The 20,876-nt window shown below is 46.5% G+C and overlaps 1 protein-coding gene across 12 annotated transcripts in view; it reads right to left on the reverse strand.

The window, feature by feature from the left end:
* The window catches only part of MAB21L3 (mab-21 like 3), a 50,626-nt gene that overhangs the window by 11,089 nt on the left and 18,661 nt on the right, over window positions 1-20,876 (reverse strand). For 8 of the 12 annotated variants that reach the window (XR_011143719.1, XR_011143718.1, XR_011143724.1 and 5 more), the window contains 3 exons: window positions 19,712-20,319; window positions 9,686-9,883; window positions 6,852-6,986 (listed from right to left, as the gene is read on the reverse strand). Coding sequence is in view for 2 of the 12 variants with exons in the window: in XM_009675238.2 (XP_009673533.1) it covers window positions 20,086-20,319 (234 nt within the window). In the remaining 10 variants the exon portion in view is untranslated. Of the gene's footprint in view, window positions 1-4,916; window positions 5,908-6,851; window positions 6,987-9,685; window positions 9,884-16,154; window positions 16,340-19,108; window positions 20,320-20,876 lie in introns of those variants that run through there. The other 4 variants (XR_011143720.1, XR_011143725.1, XM_009675238.2 and 1 more) reach the window with 4 other exon arrangements.

Genomic DNA, 20,876 nt, shown 5'->3' on the forward strand with positions numbered 1-20,876 from the left:
AAAACTTGGATCATTTGTAGGCAATGAGGAAACTCTCAAGTACCTTGGAGCCAGACTTCTCCCTGCCCTCCTACTTCCACATGACTGAAGTCATATAAAAGCTGTCTGTAGTTTCCAAACCTCCCAAATATGCCAAAATTGGGCTGGATTTGAGGAAAGTGACTTCCTGATGATGCTGCAGGCACTTCCTCCTTCTAATACTAGGCCAAAACCGACATAGCAATGCTCATCCTCCCAAATTTTGGTATGGCTTCTTTACTCCCACATGGAGCCATAAATTTTAAAACTACTTTAAGGTCAGATGTTTTGGCTTTTTTAAGGCTGCTCAGGCAGAACAAAATAGTGATATAACACTACATATAGGAAAATTTTGGAGGTAGATACCTCAAAGAAATGTCATCTTCTGGCTGCTGACAGCAGGGCCAGGGGATCCTTTGTTATTAAACGGTACCCTGAGGTCAAAGGTCTCTAGCGTAACATTGCAGAGTCGTGAAAACTATTGTTATTTACCATGGGGATCACTGAGCAACACTTTTAGGCACCTGAAGACAAGGAAACTGGATTACAGCTGGCTATGCTGCTGTGGGGTGACAAGAAAGTCTTTGCTGAGAAACCCATAATCAAACACAAGTTGCACAAGAAAGATGAAATAATCAGGCTGGAGAGGAAGCCAAGGGTTGGATTAAAGTGTGATGTGTACCAGAGCCGTGGGGATTGAGGCTTCTGGTTCCTAGTTAACAGACTCACTTGTCTTATTTTCTGCTCAAAATCCCCATATTAGTTAAAATACAGAAGACTCTTCCCTTGCTATGTACACAGTTGTCCTGGCACCACCAGCCAGGTCAGCTACACTGCCACAGGCTGTGTTTTCAGAACCCCTTGATGGGTGGATTAACAGCTTCATTTTTACTGCTAGCTCTTAAGTTTTCAGAAAAATCACAAGTGAGACTGCAAAGTGTCATGAAGATGACTCAAAAAAGAATTTAAAGGACTCTGTAGGGTTTTTAGACACTTAATTTGAGAAATGTGAGGCTCATGGGCTCATTTCTCATGCCTTCCCAACTCCATCCCCTTGGGGCTGGGAATATACTTAATTGATTTTAAATGAAACTGTGGTGTTTTTCATAATCACGTGGCTCCAGGATCTGGAGCTTTACTGGAGAAATTGAGAGTGTTTGTTAGTGCTGATCAGTGCATCTACCTGGGAGGGATCTTTACGTTTCGATCATATTTAAGATGAAGAACAAGGTCTCTCATCTTCTGTTTAGGGTTTTGAGAAGCTTCCAGGAATATTTAATAAGAAATTAATATAAAGAGGGAGCAGATGGGAATTGCCTGGATTTAAAAGTTCCCCTATAGGTAACACAAACAAAACCACAGGGGGAAGCAGGAGAAGGTCTGTGCGCTGAGGGGGAACACAGCAAACGGTGTGCATGGTGCTAAAGCTAGGGTGGGGGGGAAGGAAAAAAAGGCATGACTTGCTATCTTTATCTCCCTGCAGAGCTGCAGCACCAGCAAAGCTGTAATTCAGTCAAAAATCTCCCATTAAAGTTGATGTTTCTCATGGTGGAAATCCAACCCCCTCGAAGGACAGGGAGGGATCAGTTTAACATCTCTTGCAGAGCCAAGTCTCCAGCAGCGCTGCAGCAGGCGGCATGCTGATTTGATGCGGTTATTTCTGCAGCTCAGCGCCAAGCCCTGCTCCCAGGTCCCACCCTGGCCACATCCATGTGGACAGGTTCGAGTCAGATAGTGCTCCCGTGGGGAACTGATTCAAGATGACCCCTTGCACTTTGCATGCACCATCTCTGGCCAGAATGACTCACCATTGCTCTGGCCTGATGAAGCCCTTATTCTTGAGAAAACTATGGCAACAGGAGTCATTTTGTCACATCGGTCAAGGCCATACCGCACAGGCTCCCTGCGTCTTGCTCAGCTGCTGTTGCCGCAGACAGTTCTCACTCTGCTGGTGACGACAGGACCATGGTGGATCACCACCAGCAACCCTTCTGCCCGCTGGCCTCCGTCACCCGGCAGGGCTGGCTGCTGGCACGCAGGAGGGACAAGCGGGGCTGCTGACGTGCCGACTCAGTGCCCATCCTTGCTCAACCATTAATTTGGATGCAGGTAGCGTTCACACATTAAAACACCAATAATTGCCTGAGTAACACCATGGGTGGAGTAAGAGTGCTTTTCCCCTGCTCTGACATAAATCCCTTTATAGACAAGCTCTTTGGGATGGATGAGGCTCAAAGCTGATACCAAGCTGTTGCTTATGGTTCCCATACTGCATCACCTCTGAATTTGACTGACTCCTAACTGGGATCAGCCAAACCCAGAGCAGCCCCTATGCAGAACCCTACTCCCCGCCTCTGGGGAGGAGGGTTCAGGACCCAATGGATCTGACCAGCAGCACACAACACTGATGTTAAGGATACGCGCTCAGATATCGTAGTGCTAGCCAGCCTCATCCCTCAGCAAGAAGTCCAGCGTTAGGGACCCTGAACAAGGCCGAAGTGCCTGGCTGTGTCTGGGCCTGGTGCCCACTGAGGGCAAATCAGAGCCTTGCCCTGGGCCAGTGAGGCCTCACTTCTCGGAAACCTGGAGCCTGCTCCATGGTCAGGATCAAGAGGGAGCAAGAAGTGCCTTCCCCTACTTGTCCGCTGGTTTAAAAACCCCTCTGTAGAGAAGGAACAAGAGAGAGATGCATAACAGACTGCTGAGAAATATTTCAGTTTCCAGTGTAACTTGAGTCATTTGGAACGGAGAATTTCCATCGGCTCTCTCAACAATCTAATACACTCATTTAAAAGCAGAAAAAAAAAGGAAAGAAAAAAGACAGCTTTTGGTGCTGGCCTGAGGAACATAACAGCACAGTGAAGGCACCGGCGTTCACCACCCACAAGCAGGTACATGATGTTCTCAGCCAGAGCTGGGACAGTGAAGAGGGAGGGCATGGGGCTACAAGAGGGCTTGTTGCACAAGAGGAGCCTGCTTGCCCATGCTGTCAGCACTAACACGGAGGAAAATTTAGACTTGGATCAGAGCAGGTGGGGAAAAACAAAGCATGCAACTTTGAATGAAAAAAAAGCGTGAGAAGCTTTCCAGGCTGTGTTCTGTACAGCGCCCAATGGCTGGAGCAGTGCCCTTTGCACTACCTGGCTGGGAATGCAAATTCAGGCTGGGGTGCCAACCTGCTCAGCTGTGCACCTGTAACTTCTGCTCAGGCAGGGGAAGTTTATGCTGGGGTAGTTATCCTACTGTGGTGCCGTGGATGTTTCAGGTGCTGGATTGCCCCGACTCCAGGAGCTCACGGTCCAAAGCACAGTTAGCAGGACCCTGCGGCTGGCTTTGCTGGTTTCCCAGTTCTTTCAGCAGTTCCCTACAGCTGCACTTTCTCCTTCAAGATACACTTTCTAGAGGGTTGCCAACGCGAGATGAGGTTTTGGGAGGAAAGAGAGCAGTTTACGTGTGTGTGGATATATAACTATTTTCAAGCTGTTCTCAGTGATCGTTACAGCGTGGCTCCTGCACCCGTGCCTGGAGCCGGCTGCAGAGGCAGGCCATGGTGGGGGAGGGAAGCCAACAAAGCGATTTGCCTGGAATCATAACGCAACCTCTTCGCCAACGATCTTAACCAGCCCTTTCCCGGACGCCGCCTGCAAGCGTGGGCCGGGCGGAGGAAGGAGGCTGCGGAAGACGGGAGAGCTGTGGGCCGCCAGCAGCGGCAGCATGGAGCTCCAGTGCACCCAAGCGGCCGCTTCCACGACCCCCGTGGCACTCACTGCCCACCCAGGTGAAACCTCAGCCCAAAGGCCGTGTAGGCTGTGGCCTGCGACTGAGGTGGGCCGGACCCACCCTGTACCCTCCCGCTTCAAATCCAAAGCTAAATTCACTCTTTTGCCCTCTCCTCCCTGCTGCTTTCCCACCACCTCCTGTTGTCCTAGCACCCGAGGAGGTGGATGGCCCCATGAGGAAGGGACGAGGGAAGGAGGACATTTCTCTCCCTCTCTTACAGCACCCTCACAGGCATCCCTGCTGTGAGAGCCCCTGCAACAAGTTTGTGACCAGCAGCCTTCCTCAGGGCTCGCTGGTGCATCACTACCACCTCTCTTATCTTTCAGGCAACCTTTTAGTTATTAAAGCCACTTGCACTGCCAGGGAATACTGCCACTGAAGACTTTCAATGCCAGAAACCTCCTCCTGTTACCCTGCTTTCCCTCCATCCCAAGCTTGTCTCCAACAAGACACTGCTCTTCAGCCAAAGGAAGAGTTGATGCAAGTGCAAGTACCATGGGTGCAGGACAAGGGAGACAGGGGCTGCTTGTGGCAGAGGAGGGGAGAAAGGAGGAGGGAGGGAGGGAAGAAGAGAGTGAGCGTATAAATGGAGCAGGACACTGCTACTTTCCTCCCTACACCTTCCAGAGACACATGGGGGACAGGGGAGAACGAAACCCCAAGCAACTTGGAGCACCATCAACCCCTTTCCTGCAGTGCTCACACTTCTGCACGGGGCAGAAGTGTGTGTGCAGGGCAGATTGCACTGTGGCACGCTGGAGGACGCATGTACACACATGCAGGCTGGAGGGGATCAGCCTGCAGCAGTAGGGATGACCTGCTTGCTCCCTCCTCAGCCTATATGCACCAGCCTGCTACTGGCTGCCTGTTTCCTTGCCTGGCCTTTCTTAGGCGAGGGATTACGAAGCCCTGCTCTGTTTACCCACAGTCCCGGGTGCCCTCCAGTGCCGGGTCTGCACAATGCACCAGGAAGCTGGGGGCAGAGAAGCCACAAGGGAGGCAGAAACCATGCATTCGGAGGTCTTTCTGCCTCATCTCCCCCTTGGAAGGTGCTCCAGGGCTGCAGGTCCCCAGAGAGGGGGTGGGAAAAGGGCAGGACACAGAGGACCCCCCTGGTGCACAGACACCTCTCCCTCTGCAGTGACAGAGGCTGGAGCCCTGGGCCAGGCGCCTGTGTGGAAAGCAGAGGTTTGTTGCAGGGGCAGACCCTGCAAGCAAAAGAGGAGGAGGACAGTACACCTTTGTGTGCCCGCCACCGACAGGGAGGGAGGGAGGGGTCTTCCTCAAGTGCTGCAGGCAGACCTCGCACTGCAGGAACTGCACACCTGCCATCACCCCACCGAAACCAGAGCGCCGAGCTTCCGCACCCTGCAGCAGGACGGCTGGAGTGATGCTGGCCCAAGCACTGCCTTGCCCCTCACAGGAGAGAAATGCAGGGAGATCTCCCTCCACCTGGAGAGGCAGGTGCAATGAGGAAACTGTCCCCCAAACATCACATTAGGCTCCCGATAGTTTTGTGCAGATGGATCATGGCCAGCCTACAGCAGGGATCTCACTCACGCCTGCTGCATCTGATACAAAAAGAGGGACAAAGCAGTATTGCCTCCCTGCAACAGGTGAATGCAATAACTTCTGCTCAGACATTGTCACTGCGTTTCTGATCAGATACTTGACAGCATCATATAACATCCTCCTTCGTTTAGAGAAATAGAATTACTGCAATATTGCTATTTGTGGTCAGTCTGAGAAACACCATCCTTCCAGTCACTCTTGCCCTTTTACAGGGCAACCTTTTAAACAGAGGCTGGGGCAACAATATATATAGCACTTCCCTCATGACAGTCATTTACAGTCAGAAATTAATGAAAGCTCTTCACATCAAAGGCACAAGAAATTGTGTTGTGCAGATAGAGCACTGCAATTTGACAAGAGATGGCTGGGAGGTAGGCTACCATATCTCTACGGAGAGAAAAAAAATCACCTTATTTTCACAGTGCAAGCCTGGTAGGACAAGAAATGGGAGGTCAAGACAGTGTTGAAAGTTCAAGGTCTAGAGAGCTGGATAAAGTTTGGAAGAGTAACATCCCTTAGCAGTTCAGGAAGGCAGGGCTGAAGGAAAAAAAGACATACTTTTGTGTATGCAAACTCATCTTAAATTTTTCTTTTTTGCCTTCAACTATATTAGTTGATTTACTAACAGCTTTTTCACTACACCTCTAAAATTCAATAACTGAGCCTCTGGCAACTGCCATAAAGGTCTCTGCCTTGCTTGGAAGGACCTCATAGTCAGATATGCTTTGCTGCTCTTTGACTTGAATCCCTCTGCCAAACTCCAGCCCATGGTGCTAACTCAACCCTCAGCCAACACCCTACACCCAAAACCCTGCTTAGGGCTTCAGAATTAAAGAAAAACTTGTGAACCAAGTCTGCAAGGAGAACTAGGCTGCATAGCTTGGAGTAGCATAGTATTGTTGATTGCCCTCTGTCCACCACCAAAATAGCATGGTTTATTAAACTCTATCCCTGTTTTACATATAACACATCTATCACAATCATAGATTCAATTTCTGTATGCTCTTCAGTGTCAGATTATTTTGTATATTCTATCTTTGCTCTATATTCATGAAGGAGTCAAAGAAAACAACAACAGAAAAGAGGAAAACTCAACCCCCTTAAGAACATTAAACACCGGCAACACAGAATAACTCTAAGAGCAGTGGCAGGTTTCCTGTATTCAGCAACAGCCACACACCCAAAGGCAACTTTCTCAGCTCAGTGCACGCTAATGAGTCGGAGACGCCAGCAGTCCGGAGGGCTGGGAGAGCTAGTCCAGGTCTGGCTCTTCCACCCTCTGCCAGGTCACTTTGGACAAGCCACTTGATACCCTTTTGCCCAAACAGCTAGTGATACAAGTAAAGGAGCAGCCTACAATATTCAGCATCGTATTCACAATTCCAAGTGATGCACAGTACTACCTATACCAAATAGCCCTGCTAGGGAGGAGAAGCTTACCCTCCTAAATCTTTGATGTCAACATCCTCTACTAAACCTACCTGAGGTCCTACCCAGTCTTTGCAGACTCTCAGAGGTGGGCTAATGCTCATGATGTCTTCCTGCCTTGTCCAACAGGATCTAGCAAAGGGAAGGAGAGGGTCTGAGGGTGCTTTTGAAGGTATTCTGTTGGCAGTCTGCAAGGAAGTGGAAAGAAGAAAAAGAGGGCATCAAGGTGCTTTGAATGATCATCATGTCATTTCAAAACAATACCATGTACTTTACATCACAAGCATTTGAAATAGGACTTCAGCACCTGCATTTCATTTGACTAGGATTTTGATATAGAGCTTTTCCAGTTCTGTAAGAGCAGGTCACTGAAAAAATCAGAAGGTGGAATTGAAGGTCTCTTGCAGAGTGATTTTAAGTTGAGCTATTGTCCAGTGTACGTAGGTAAGAACTACTGTATTGTTTTCACATAGCTTTGTTGTCAGCGTTGCAAGACTCTTACAGGGCTTACATTAGTGTTTCTGTCTACTGAGCCCTAGAATTTGGCACATATTACAGTTTCCCTTTATTAGTGGTTGCAGATAGACATCTATCTATGAACTGGAAAAGGGATGCACCTGTTCATGCGTCAGTGTTTTGTGTGAAATCTCAGTCTAAGCTTAGCACACAAAGTCTGACAAAGCACAGACCAGCCGCTCAAAGTGGTATGCCAGCAGTGCCCATGACATAAGGTAAAACAGCAGTGGGTACTAGGGCTCTCTCTGACCGCTCCCACATTGGTCCTTTAAGACGTTTTTAACTACTGAGTATTGATAAACCTTCTATTTGATTTTTGAGATGGTTTCTGTTCAGAAAAACACACACAGACCCCAGCTTTCTCCAGTTTACTAAGCATGTGTTATTCAGAGCTCAATAGGCAGACACAGGTTTTGGATTCTAGCATGTTTTTAATAAATTATATCTATTTCTGGATGTATACTGTGAGTATTCATTGAACCATTGTTTTCTTATTTTAATTGAAGGCTGAAGGTTCAAAGAGACTTGAGCTGAGAACAGCAAGGATGGCCTTTGCTGTGGTTTCCTAAGTCAGTGAGAAAAGTATCATAAACAGGGATGTTAGGGTCCTCATTTTCGTGCAGAAGAGCTCCGCTCCTGTTAAATTCTAGCAAATGAAAGCAACCTGTTGCTACAGCTTTTGCATGCTGGAATCACATAACAGCTACCCTCTGGCTGTTTGACGAGGGTGCTGTCACCTTCACGTCCTCACCTCCCTAACGTCCCAACCTCCCTCAGTTCAGCAGACGGTTCAGGAGCCCGCCATGTGAATGTTGCACACATGCTGGGCAGAGCAGGGATCACCTCATGTTCTGAAGTGATTTGTTCATGTTTTGCAGTCTTTTTAACAACTCCCAAAGTCATTTTATTTGCTGGAAAACTTATACCCATATTTTTAGATGGTTCTTGCATTTTCTTCTTCATAGGCCAGCCCCAAGTCCAGTGCGTATCATAGGTTTGGCTTTATCAAATCTGGTGTCCCACCCGCATGCCTCAGACTCTTATCTTTTCATTAGGATTGAGGTGATGCTACCAGGTGCCACAGTCCTTTACGCCTTAGAGACTTTTGCCTGGAGTCTGTTGGCATCAAAGATGCCAAGGGTTTTTTAAAAAAAAGCTTTGTGTACTTTTCCCTCACAGGCCACCTTCTGATGCCCTGTGCAACCTGTCACTAGTCCATAGGTGTGTGGTCGCCTTTTCCAGAAAAACGTTGCTAGAAGAGACAAAGTGATTCCTGTGCTATTTCCCCATCTCTGTGGTACCAATGAGTCGCCCCCAGTTTCTGTTATGCTGTAGGAAAGGGCAGCAGTTTCTTGGGGTTTCTCTTGCCCTTCTAAGGCAGCATTTCTTCAGAGCAGTCCCCCTCCTGGAGCCCTCCACTGCCAGAATCAGTGGAGCGTGGTGTGAGCACTGCCATCTCTACCCAGCGCCCTCTGTAGAGGATTCCAGACGTATCCCCCCCTTCTCCAGGCCTTTCCTTTACACCTGACATATTTCCCATTTGCTAAAAAGCTTCCAAACAGGTTTTTGCAGGTGTTGAAACCTCACTGAAGCCATTTAAAAAACAAGTTATTGTATTGTAGCAACTCTAAGAGGCTTAATAAAGACCAGAGCCTCTCTCTGCCAGGGCTGTAGAGGATCACTGCTTTTTAGAGCCTTAAATACAAGAACAGACAGTGCCTAGGAGCTGGCTATGTTATCTGAGAAAGTAACCAGGGCAACGGGAGGCAAACATTTGATTAGGTCAGTGTCTTCCTCTCAGCCCTGTGCTTTGCAGTATGCTTACAGGGTCACGGGGCTTCGATTCCAGCCTGCTGCACTGGTGAAGAGCTTAGGGTCTGCCCTTAATACATGTTGCCTATCTATACATGGAAAGCAAAGAAGGAAAATACGGCCCATGTCTATCTGGATCGGTATATAATGTATATCGTATGTATATTGCCCATGATCATCACCACTCATTAAAACCTCCAGCAAGACCTGAGGTGAGAGCTGTCTCATTTGCTAGCAGGGGGCTTTTCAGGAGCGCGTGGTGCCACGGAGGGACAAGCCCCGGAGGGAGCGCAGCTGCTTTCACCCCAGTGCAGCACCAGCTTAGATGATGCTTTCCCATTGCATGAATGCCCTTTCTCTGTTTCTGCCAGGCCCCAGGAGGGGAAGACAGTCTGTTGCCATCTCTTCTTTGTTAATGTTAGATGTGCATTCCTCTAAGCCACGTACCGAGCATCTGGCTCTGCCATCTTCTGCACCCTGGCACTTCATCACCACAAAACAGGGCAAGTTGTTAGCGATCCATGTGACTGTAGCGTTCACACAGAGTTTATCTGCTCACCTCTGGTGCCTCCTCATCACTCCAGAAGTAATCGTGGGTGGCCAGGAGGTCCCTGGCCGCTTTCAGTTTGCTTAGATCAATATCTCCTTCAGCCCTCTGAGGTTTTCTTCTGTGGAACTGTATTGTGTTAAGCTTCAGGAATCACAATGAAAACCAGGGTGTCTCTATGCCAGGCTCCTGCCCTAAAATACTTCATCTCTAGGGAACAGAGACAGAAAACAGAGAAGGAAAAGGGTACAATATCCGAGTAAAAGATCAAGCTGATGAAAGAATATATTATTCACTAAGTGCATCTCCAGGATGAGTATCAGAGGGAGTGTGGGAATAGACCTTGCAGTTGTGTTAGGTACAGTTTTAAATATTTATACAGCCATCTTTATCTCTACTTTTTGGCAAGTGTTTACTTTATTTGGGATAGGACTCAGCCTAGCCACCATTTTTGAACATTTTTGAACATGTTTATGGATTTTCACTGATGACAAGGGAACATGCATGTGTTTGTATGTGCACGCACCTCCTCCAAACTTGGAGTTCCCATGATCTTAACCATTTCTCCATACAGATTTTCCCCCTTAATTGGTTTTAAGTCTCCATTGCCTAAGAGGGAAAGACAGGAAATTCCCAAGCTGCACTACAGCAGCAACATTTAAAAAAATCCTTTTGGCAGGATTTGGGATACCTGCTGCCCAGTGCATTGTCCAGGGAGAGACCTGCAGAGATCTCGATTCTTTTCTGATGGTGGTAGTACCTGGGTCTCTCCATGATAACTACCTGTTAAACAGGCCAGGCCAGAGGCTGGGGCTGCTCTGACTCACAGTTGCATTCTCTCTCTGGCTGCAGAGACGACAGGAATTCATCTACATATTGCCTTTCCTAACCTGCCAAAATTTCTGATAGCTAATTTTAGTATGAGCCAAAAGAGGAAGACTCTGCTCAAAGGATCTCACAGAAGACCTCCTTTCTGGTATGTTCATACTGCGGTGATCCTGCTGACTCTTTGAGGGTGCCTCCTGTCCCCAAACTGCTGGAAGACTCATGGGATGACGAGTGCTAAAAATGCAGGACTGGGAAGGAGCTGAGGATTAGCAGCTCAGCTCCAGTACCTGGACCTCCAGTGCAGAGATAATGAGAATTAAGTAGCTAGTGCCAACGTCATCTCTCTTCTGAAGTATTCCACATGAAGGCACACAAAGTTTTGGCTTCTAGCATCACTTACACCCTCTTTGTTTTTCCTTCCTGTGCATGCCCTGAATTCAAATAGTCATCTGGGAAGAAAAGCAGAGTGAGCCAACGCCATGAGGGGCTGGTAGCTGCAGGAACTACCATGTATGTCAAAGTGGGTACTAAAACCCTTCTACCAAAAACTGAGCAGCAAGCCAATGGAAAAAAAACACTCCATAGTTTGATCCTCCACAATCATCTTCCACCTCCTCCCCCCTGCCCCAGCAGCGGGAACTTTACACTGTCACACAAAATGAAACTTTCACTTTATTCTCCGGTCTAATCTCTCCCTCCACAATACAATCCTGAGGTTTAATCTGATTACGATCCTCCATATCACACTATAACAAATGATCCCAGCTGCCAAGCTAAGCAGTTTAATGAGATACTGTGTTGATTATAAAATGAAACACAGAGCAGATATCTCAAACAAAGGAATTGTTTGCTCAGTGTCATCCCTGGAACGTGGTACACAGGCCACAAGGAAATACTCGTGTCACCTAATGACACGTCTCTTAGAGCCCAATGGACTTGCAAGGGGAAAACCCCCACCCTTCTGGCACACTTGATAGAGAACTATGTTTTGTCAGTCCACATGGTGGACTGGTACCTCGGAAACACTAACACAACATTTGCTGGTCAGGAGGGGTCTGAATGCAAAATACAGGAAATGCAGTTTGTCTTTGTTCAGATGTTATTAGATCTAATCTAAACATAATAGCCTAAGATGTATCTCACGGCAAATAAATACTACTGTTTGTTAATCCAAATGCAATTGGACACTTTTACTTTTTTCTTCCTGCCTAGATAAGAACAACCCTCCTAGCTCAGAATTGTAGCCATAATGTAATTCCCTCCTAGCGACTAATAGCACTCATAAATTACGCTCAAGATCCATTGTTCATTTAATCCTTTTTGCTGCTATTAGCTCTGGTCACTGATCTGTTGCCTCTCTCTTCTATGATATTCTAAAGACACAGCCAGAAAACAGCCAAATTCTTCAGCTTATTTCTAAAAAGCCAAATTTGTGTTATAAGGAGTGATGGTGTCTACCATCAACTTGAAGGGTAGAACTAAATGAGAAATATAGTTGAGAAATGGCTGTTAACAGAGGAATGCAAAAAGAAACACTCAAATAAATCACCAGTTCTGTCTTGAGCTCAGATCTTAAGGAGATGATGAATCCATTGGCTCACATCTGTGGGAATATGGTTCACTTCAGAGATAACTGGAACATAGAAAGCCTTTCAACCAGCCTAACCTGGTTTGCTAAAGGAAATCATTGACTATGGTCGATCCTCCTTTGAAGTGGCAGTTATTTTTTAAACTGAACTTGAACCTTTGCTGCTCTTTGCTCTTCAGCATAGGGGATATGTTGCATGGATTAATACTACGTATGTGAAATACCATTACAAGGGATACTGATAAGACCTTATCTGGGACACTGCATACAATCCTGGTTATTCATGCTCAGATGAATTACAATTGGGAAAGGTGCAGAGCAGGGATGGAATAGAGATTTTACCAGAGAAAAAGACATTTTGTCATATCTGGCCATGCTCAGCTAAAGCCAAGGGAGCTTATGATTACTGTTGTCATGGTTGTACAAACAGTAAACCTCATGGAAGGAGAACAGCAACTTGAGTCTGTATTGGTACAAAACCAGATGACCCTTCCTGTAAACACATTTAGGCTGAAAGTTCAACGAAAGTTCCCAATTATCTGTGCAGGTCTGTACCAGAGGAGTCAGGGGGGAAAGGATCCAACTGCCTTTACTCTTGATTCATTTGGGGAAAGATCAGCAAGGGCAGGGAACTGGACTTGATGACTGACGAGATCCCTCCCAGCCCTATGTTCTTAGCATCTCAAATGGAGATCACAGGAATTCACAGCTTGATGTCAATTTTTTTGGAAGTTCTTTTCTGCTAGGGATTTATTTTCCCTGTGCTGTGCTTACTTTTCAGTTTATCACTAGCTTGGAACTGGACTTTCATAAAATCTCTTCAATGCTAATTGAATTAATAAAATTCCTTCCCTGGAAAGCGTGATCTAGCCTCCTTCAATTACAGCATATGCAATCGTGCACCTTGGGCAGGCCCATCGGTGCCAGTGACAAGATCAGCACTGGAAGGGAACATGACCTGCTCTTTGCCGCTGGGATATGGTGCGGCAGCAGATGGCTCTAAGGCTGCCTGCAGTTGCAGCAGAAGGGGTCTGGCTGTTGGGTACCATTTGTTTCCCAGCAAATATTCTCTATCTCCTCCAAGGAAACAGGAGAAAAAAAAAAAAAAAAAAAAAGATAGGCCAGATGCATGCATCAGGCTCTGAAGCAACCTGCATGTAGAGCAGTGCTCTGCCAGGCTGAAGGTTGCTCTGAGGCATGCAAACTTGATGCAAGTTTCTCCCAGCCTGTGCAGCTGCTTGATTCCAAGAATGGCTTCTCTAAGAAAGGAAACAAAAAGATATTTAGCTTTTTAATCCAGAACACTTTACATTGCACAAGTCACAGTTGCGTAGCTGGTAATTACCACCACCCGGGGGAGCCTGAGAAGATGCCACTCTTTTTCTTCTAATTACTACAATGCCTTTCAATCTGATTAATTCTTTCCTTGATGTATTTCCTTGTAATTTCTATTTATGAGGATGCTGAGGGTAAATTGGAGATTCTTTCCTGTGGAAAACGCATTCTTTGTTCTCTCGACAGCCCTGGTCTCTATTAGGATCTGTGTATTCCTCGTCACCCATCCAGGAGATGCTTTCCAAGCCAGGTCTGATGTCCTCCTTTCATTCTGACCAAAGATGTTGCCTGGAGCAGAAGTGACCAAATACCTATATCACTAGAAGAGCTTTTTCCGTTCCTTTGTGATGTGAGAGCTTGGGTTAGAACAGCCTAAAATGAATTTGCTACCTGGAGCTATATAATTCTATTTGAGACTGCACGTCTTCCTCAAACCAGAGAAGTCAGACCCCGAAGAGGCCAAGGGCGCCACACATGTCCTCCTGTGATGCAGGGGAGATGCACACATGCATGGCAGATGTTGGCCTATAGGACGGGTGGGATCGCGCACCATGTTGTGAGCATTAGGTAGTGTTGTGTCACTGTCTCATGTGACGTTGTAAGAGTGTCAGATGAGAGTCCTTAAAAAAAGAAAAGAAAAAAAAAGTGTTTTTCCTTAAAAATACTGATTCTAGCAATGGTAGAGGATAAAAGGATCTAGTCTGGAGGCAGAATTAGCTTGTTACCATATCTGCCTGTCCATATCCCAGTTTGCCCAGAGGGCCAAGGCTGCTCCTACTGGGAATGTAGTCTAACAGGTATTCTAACTTTATTGCTAGGCATCAAACCTTACTAGAGTTGGAGCATGAGGGAGAGGTGGATGAAATCTTCAAGTCTACAATGGACTCACCTAAAGGAGAGGAGAAGTACAGTGAGAACTGGCCATTCCTACAGAAGTGAAAGAAACCTTGCTCAGGGAAAATCTCACTCAGTGGGTAGGAGTAGGGCAAGAGGTAGACAGAGCTGCCCTGAGAGGTGGGCACACATGGAGGTCACAACCACATTGCGTTCTTAGCAGGCCTGCAGCCCCCAAACCCTACAGAGAGAAAGATATGATATACTTACTATTAAAGGGCAGGGTGGAGGCTATTCCCGAGTGTTCCCTCCTTCCCAAAACCTCATCAGCTGTTGGCTTGTCTGTGCTCCCCCCAAAACAAGGCTGTTGGGAATTACTGCCAGCCCATCTTCTGCTGCAGCAACCAATAAATCCATCACCTGGCTCTTGGAGTGGTTCCCAGAGTTTAAAGACTTTCTACCTGATTCTTGCTATTTATTAGAAAGCTCTCCCTTGGTCTCTTGCCTTCTCTTCTTTTTGGCAACAGAATTTACCATTAAAATAATTGAGTTCATTTGTCCCTCGTTCAGTTCAATGAAAACGAGCAAGACACTGATTTCAAGAGCAAGTAACATACTGAATCTATGCACCTGTGCCTGCGAGAGAGAGAGAGGTTGCCCTCTAGTGACTTCAATATAGAAAGTGTACAAGTACTAGAACATCACAAGTTTTGTAAGGTCTTGCATCCTAACAGGGTAACAAAGTTCAGACTGAAGTTTCTAATACATGGAGTAACGGTTTCTGTGGCGAGGGTACTGAGAGTGCCCCATAGCTGCAAAGAGGTCCATAGGAACCACCACGACCAATCTCAGAAAACACATCTAGTCCCAGTTCAGGCTCCAGCACACTGCAGGACTGTCAGGATCACACACCCACACCCACCTGTACTGACCTGCCAGCAGCTAACAACACTGTGAGGGCAACTTGACAAACACTCTCAGTTTGCACTCAGCCCAAGAGTCCTAATCTTGCACAAAGGCAGTGAGGGCCAAGAACTCAGCGCAGAGCCTGCTAAATTCTCTCATCGCTGCTGTTTCACGTTGCCTGAACAGAGGGTTTCTGCAAAAGCTCACTGCACCCCATCTGTAGTCACAGAGTTGCAATTTAATTCCTCTCTCTTTCACATATACGAATAGTGTGGAAATATCTGTTGTTCTTGAGTACTATGTCTTAGCTGCACACAAAATAGTTTTGGCCATTGTTCGCCCTTTCTTGTAAAAAGGTGCCAATAATTCAGTTAAGGGGAGGAAGCAAAATAAGAACTGAGAAGTAAGCAACAAGTCACAGCCAAACATAGCGAAACAGCAGAAGTCAGGAATTCCCCTTCTTTCCTTAGACGTGCCTTCAGGAGACTTGCAAATACTCATAAAAGCAATTTAAAAAAGAGAGAGAGAGAAGAAAAAGGTCATCACATTCCTTCCAAATGCTCTGAATAAAGATACAGCTTTTGATTAAATTGAATATACTTTAGGAAAGGCTATATTTGTCAAGACATTCACTTTTTTAAAAGAAAAACTAAAAATCTGAAAGGTAGAGCTTATTCTGTGGCCATAACACAACATGATATCCTTTTTGGAGGAAAAACTTGGGGTAAGGGTATGCTTTTGTTATCAGACGGGACGTATAACAGTAAAAATCCTGTTTGTAGAAAGTTCACCACGGAAAGAAAAGCAACAGGTACTTTTGGGAGGCAAAGTCATTTTTCAGAGACCTCCTGCACAATTCTCCAACCACCACAAAAAACCAACCAACCAACTACCTGATGTGCACTAGACAATATAGGACAGTGCATAGCATACCCCCCTCCCCCAAAGTTCTGAGATTTCTTGTTCTTCCTTTAAAGCTTTTTCTCTCACCTTTATTAATGATCTGTCTGTGTCTGGAGAAAAAGCCAGGGGTAGTTCTGTGCCGCTGCATTCAGTAGCAAAGTAGCTACTAGGGCAGATCTTAGTTATATACAGTCCCTATGATATTTCCTGGAGCAGCATATGTTAGTTGATGCACTCCCCTGTGCGTCAATAAGGAAAGAAAGAACAAATCATCTGAACTTACTCAAAGCAAGGGCTCGTCATGACAGGCTCACTCACTAGCACTGCTGATTCATTCCCAGCCACTTGAGAGACTGCGATTGTGGCAGAGAGCAGCACCTCCCACCTCCCATCTGCAGCAGCTGAGGACTGTGATACCCAGCTGCAGTCAAGTTGAGATACCACAGCTGCTACACTTCTGCCCCAGCTGCAGAGGGAGGTAAACTTGTTAAAAGCCACAGGTAAATCCTGAATGGATCAGGCTGCAGGACTTTAAAATATCAAACTTGGGATTAAGGGTCCTGAACATTTTTCACTATCCTTTCAAACTGCTCTTACCCTCATCCAACTCTGGAAGCTATGTCCTACAACCACAAGACAAAAACAAGATGAAACAGGAGAGACTACTTCAGAGTCTCAACAGTCTGACTCTACTTGGCAGATTGGCATCTCTTTGCTCTTTACGTGGAAGGTAGTGAAACAGCTGTGCCTCTGCTCACCAGAAACAGAAAAGTCATGCCTGATGTCATCAAGAAATTTCCACTTTTGTTTGTAAAGCAGCCTAGAGTATAAAGTCACAGCAAGAGAAGTTACCCTTTCAAAACAGTTCCACGCAACATGGTTACTGATGTGGAAAAGCAATTCAGAGAGTATTGCCAGGTCGTGAGCACAGAAAGTGCAGCTTTCATGGTGGCCGGTGGGGTCTGATGCAGGGGACCAGTGCAAGAAGGGCCAAGTAATTGGAATCTGTCTGATCCTTATCTCTGTCTCCTGCTAATGAATTAACCTGGGAAGAAAGCCTCCTGCTATACCTGGGCTAAGGATGAGGAAGCAAAAAAGAAAGTCTCTTTGAGTAAAGGGTTGGCTCCTGAGGAATGGGAGAACGTGAAGATCCAGATCATCTTCTATAAACAGGGGCGCCAGCATTAGTGGAATTAATGCATGAAGATCTTCAGTTTGGTACTCATTAGGGATTTGTGGGTTCTGATAACCAGGCAGAAATAAGAGGGGAAGAAACTGGTGCACATGTGGGTGCATTCTCCCGCGTATCTGGGAAACAACCCTTCTGCCAGGCACAGTATCAGTAGAGGTCCAACATTTGATCACCTGCAGGTTCTTTCTAAAAATATGCTTAATTAACACTAATGCACATACTTGTTCATGCTTTAGGAAACTAAAAAAATAGACTACATTGTCTAAGAGCTCAAGATATGATGTATTTTTCTACTCACAAGCAACAAATCATAGGAGACATACAAGTAACTTGGGAAAACCAGACAAAGCTATGAGTGGCTAGGAGAAAGGTAGCAACCATCCTCCTCTTCTCCACCAATCTGCTTTTCCTGTCTTCCAGTTCATTGTCCCTGGTGAGAGAGGTCTCGGTTTGGAGAGGTCCAGTTCCAACTCCCTGCAGATGAGCTACCCCAGCTCTTGTTGTGTGAAAATTGCACTGAAAGTGCACAAGCATGGACACCCTGTACAGGGATTTGCTTGCCCTCAAATTGCTTCCCCTCATTATTGCCTTCCTACTTACATACCTACCTTGTTTTATACAGAGTTGCCACCAACCTTCTGCACTAACCTCCTGTTCTCCCAGATTTGCATTGGTACAGGCTCTCCTGCTACAGTGATGTGATCACTATAGTACATGGCACTGGGGAATCCCCTCTTCCTGGGAGAGGTGAGAAGCCAGAGGCTCACCTTAGATGTGTAAAGTCATCTGCTTCTTGGAGAGTAAGTGTGGGGAGGAATGGGAATACCACGTGAGATCCTCAACCCTGCATGCTGCACCAAGCTGCAAATTCTGTTTTGAGTATGAACTTTTGTGCTTCCTCTGATTTTCTTCTTAGAGTCATTTTGAAGATAGCTGAGGGTGCAGTTCCCACCTTTTAAGAAACACTCTGCACCCTCAGTCTCTATGGACTTGACTCATAGACTCTGGAGACTTATTGTAAAGAAGATGCAGTGCCTCAACCACAGCAGTCTGGTACGAGCTCATCAGAGGGAGTTGAGCCAGATCCTCCTGCATCACATCAGACTAATGAGCACTACAACTCATCAGAGCAATGAAAGGTAACCCAGCAAGACCTAGTACACACCCTATGGACCCCAGAGCCCTCTGTAGCTCCAGCTGGCAGCTCTGCCCTGCCTGTCCTAAATTACTGCCTAGCACTGCAAGCAGTGGGGAAGGGAGAACAGACCACTGAGATTACCGTGTACAGGACTGGGAAATCTTTCTTTAACAGTAGCTGTCTCAGGGAGAGAGTTTGGAATCATGGCCCCAGGCCTTTTGGAAGGTGTTCTTAGAGGTGGGGTAGATTAGGATCTTCTGTGACCTCTCCTGAATCCTTCACTCTGACCTGTAACCTGCTGTGAGCCTGGGACCAGGACACCCGTGCAATAAGGCTCCCAAATGCAAGGGGAACTGACCAGTGAGATGGACAGTCTTCAAAAGCACGGGTCAAACCCCAGAGATTCAGAGTCTGAACCCTGAGAAACAACATCAGATCTGTCACAGTGGACTGGAATATGAAACAGGGTACCTCCCACAAGTGCTACTCCTGCTTACAAAACTAAGCCAGAAAGCAAAAACTATGTTAAAGATGTGTGGTTAGACCACAGTTTGACACAAGGGGGAGATGCTCTGCCACAGATGGTAATCTTGCAGGCCATTGACGGCAGCAGCTCCCTGGAGTACTGGCTGCAAATCCCATGTTTGCCACCTCCCTTAGCAATGGATATTACTTTCCTGGATGGTGTAAGAAAAAAGCTCACTTTGATTTCATTTCACTGATTTAATTACATTAAGAATAACATTCTTTATGCCCATTCTACAACTCTGTTCTTTTGAAACACTAACATTCGTTTTCTTCTTAAACATAATATAAACAGCTGTGGGGGTTTTGAAGCTAAGAGCCTTTGAAAAATATTCTCCTTCCATACACCACCCGAAAATACGTGGGAAAGACCTGCTTTTCTCCAGCCTGCTGGACAGAGCCAGAGGTACAAGTGAAATCTGCCATGGCAAAGCCCCCTGGTTGTACGGCACTAACAGAAATGGCAAAGGCAAATATGAAAAAAAAATCTTTGAAGAAACTGGAAGAAAAACGGATGTGGAAGAGAGAAAAGTAAGGAGGAGACAAAAAAACACCACTCCTCCTTCCCTTTGAGCTATTCAACACTGTAGCACGGCTATCTTCGTGCTGGGGCTGGTTCCCATTCAATTGTAGATGGAAGAATCACAGATTATTTCGGAAAAAGCCTTCCAGCTTCAGCGCACCTCAGAAATGTTCCTCTGCTCATCTGCAGAGCTGGCCTAATAGGTAGGCAGGGAATTAAACTCACTGTCCTTGTGAGAGAGGAGGGAGTGGCAACAATATACGCACCAGGTTACCCAACAGCTAGGCAGCAGAGGGAGAGAGACTCTTTTACACCATCTTTCTGCTTACGAGGCACAGGACTAGTGACAGAGAACAAGGCAGTTGTCTCACTGACGCAGAGATCTGGTTTGCACTGGCTGTAGCTTCCAGGAAGGCTGTCACTGTTGAAAGCGAATTAGATCGTCTGGGCATCGAGCGATTTCTCCCGTCAGTTTTCACCGCCCACTGCTGCCAGCTTGACTCTCTCTTTCATGCTGCATGTGTCAAACATCTTACAAAGCCAGCTGCAGTGTCTACTGGAAGGAGACGAAGAACAACCACAGGTGGGGAGAGCAGGCGGGGGATAGGAGCAGGGTTGCGGTGAAGAGACCTTCCCTGCTTTAGTCCAGGCAGAGCATGGGGTTCTCTAAGAAGACTGCCAGCTTGCTGGCCACCAGGTCCAGGTCGCTGGTGTTGGTGTATTTGAGCAGGTTGGTGTTCCTGACAAAGTAATGCTTGAGGAAGTGCTGGCTTACACACTTGTGCAGCTTCCGTACTAGTCTCAGAAAGGCTTCACGGAAGCTGCGCCAATCCTTGGTGCGTGGGTATTTTTCACACGTCCAGAATAGCACTGTCTGTAAGAAGCAGATGGGAGAGAAGAGGTGTTAGAGGTTCTGTTGAGGGCTTATACAGCTTACTAAGGCAGTTCTAGTGCTGGTAGATGGCTGACAGCTTTGAAAATCAGAGACTCACAGTGCAGGCTTCCTGTGTTAACTAACGTTCCTGAGGCAGAAGGATCACAAGCAGCAGCCTAAGGCGAAGCCTTCCCACCCTCCTGTGGCTGTCCTCTTGCTTCCTTTGTCTTGCAACCTCGCTAATGCAGAGAGAAAGCCTCCTACAGGGATTAGGCAAGGCAACTCCGTGACGTTCCTTCTTTTACTCCTCAAAGGACCCTCTCTCCATTTAGCCAAAGGACAATGGTCTTGCTAAGCTAACCTTAGCCTATTTGCCATCCTCCAGCAGGAGCCTCTGTACAAATGCCAGATATTTTAGGCTGTAGAAAATGGCTGATTATACAAGTGTAGAAGCCAATATGTGCAAGGAGGGAGAGAAGAATCAGACTAACACAATTATTTGTTAGCTTCAGAAGTACTTAGGCTGAAGACGTGCACAAAACTGGGTCCAGCAGATT

This window comes from Struthio camelus, chromosome 1, assembly GCF_040807025.1.
Source record: "Struthio camelus isolate bStrCam1 chromosome 1, bStrCam1.hap1, whole genome shotgun sequence".
Lineage (NCBI taxonomy): Eukaryota > Metazoa > Chordata > Aves > Struthioniformes > Struthionidae > Struthio > Struthio camelus.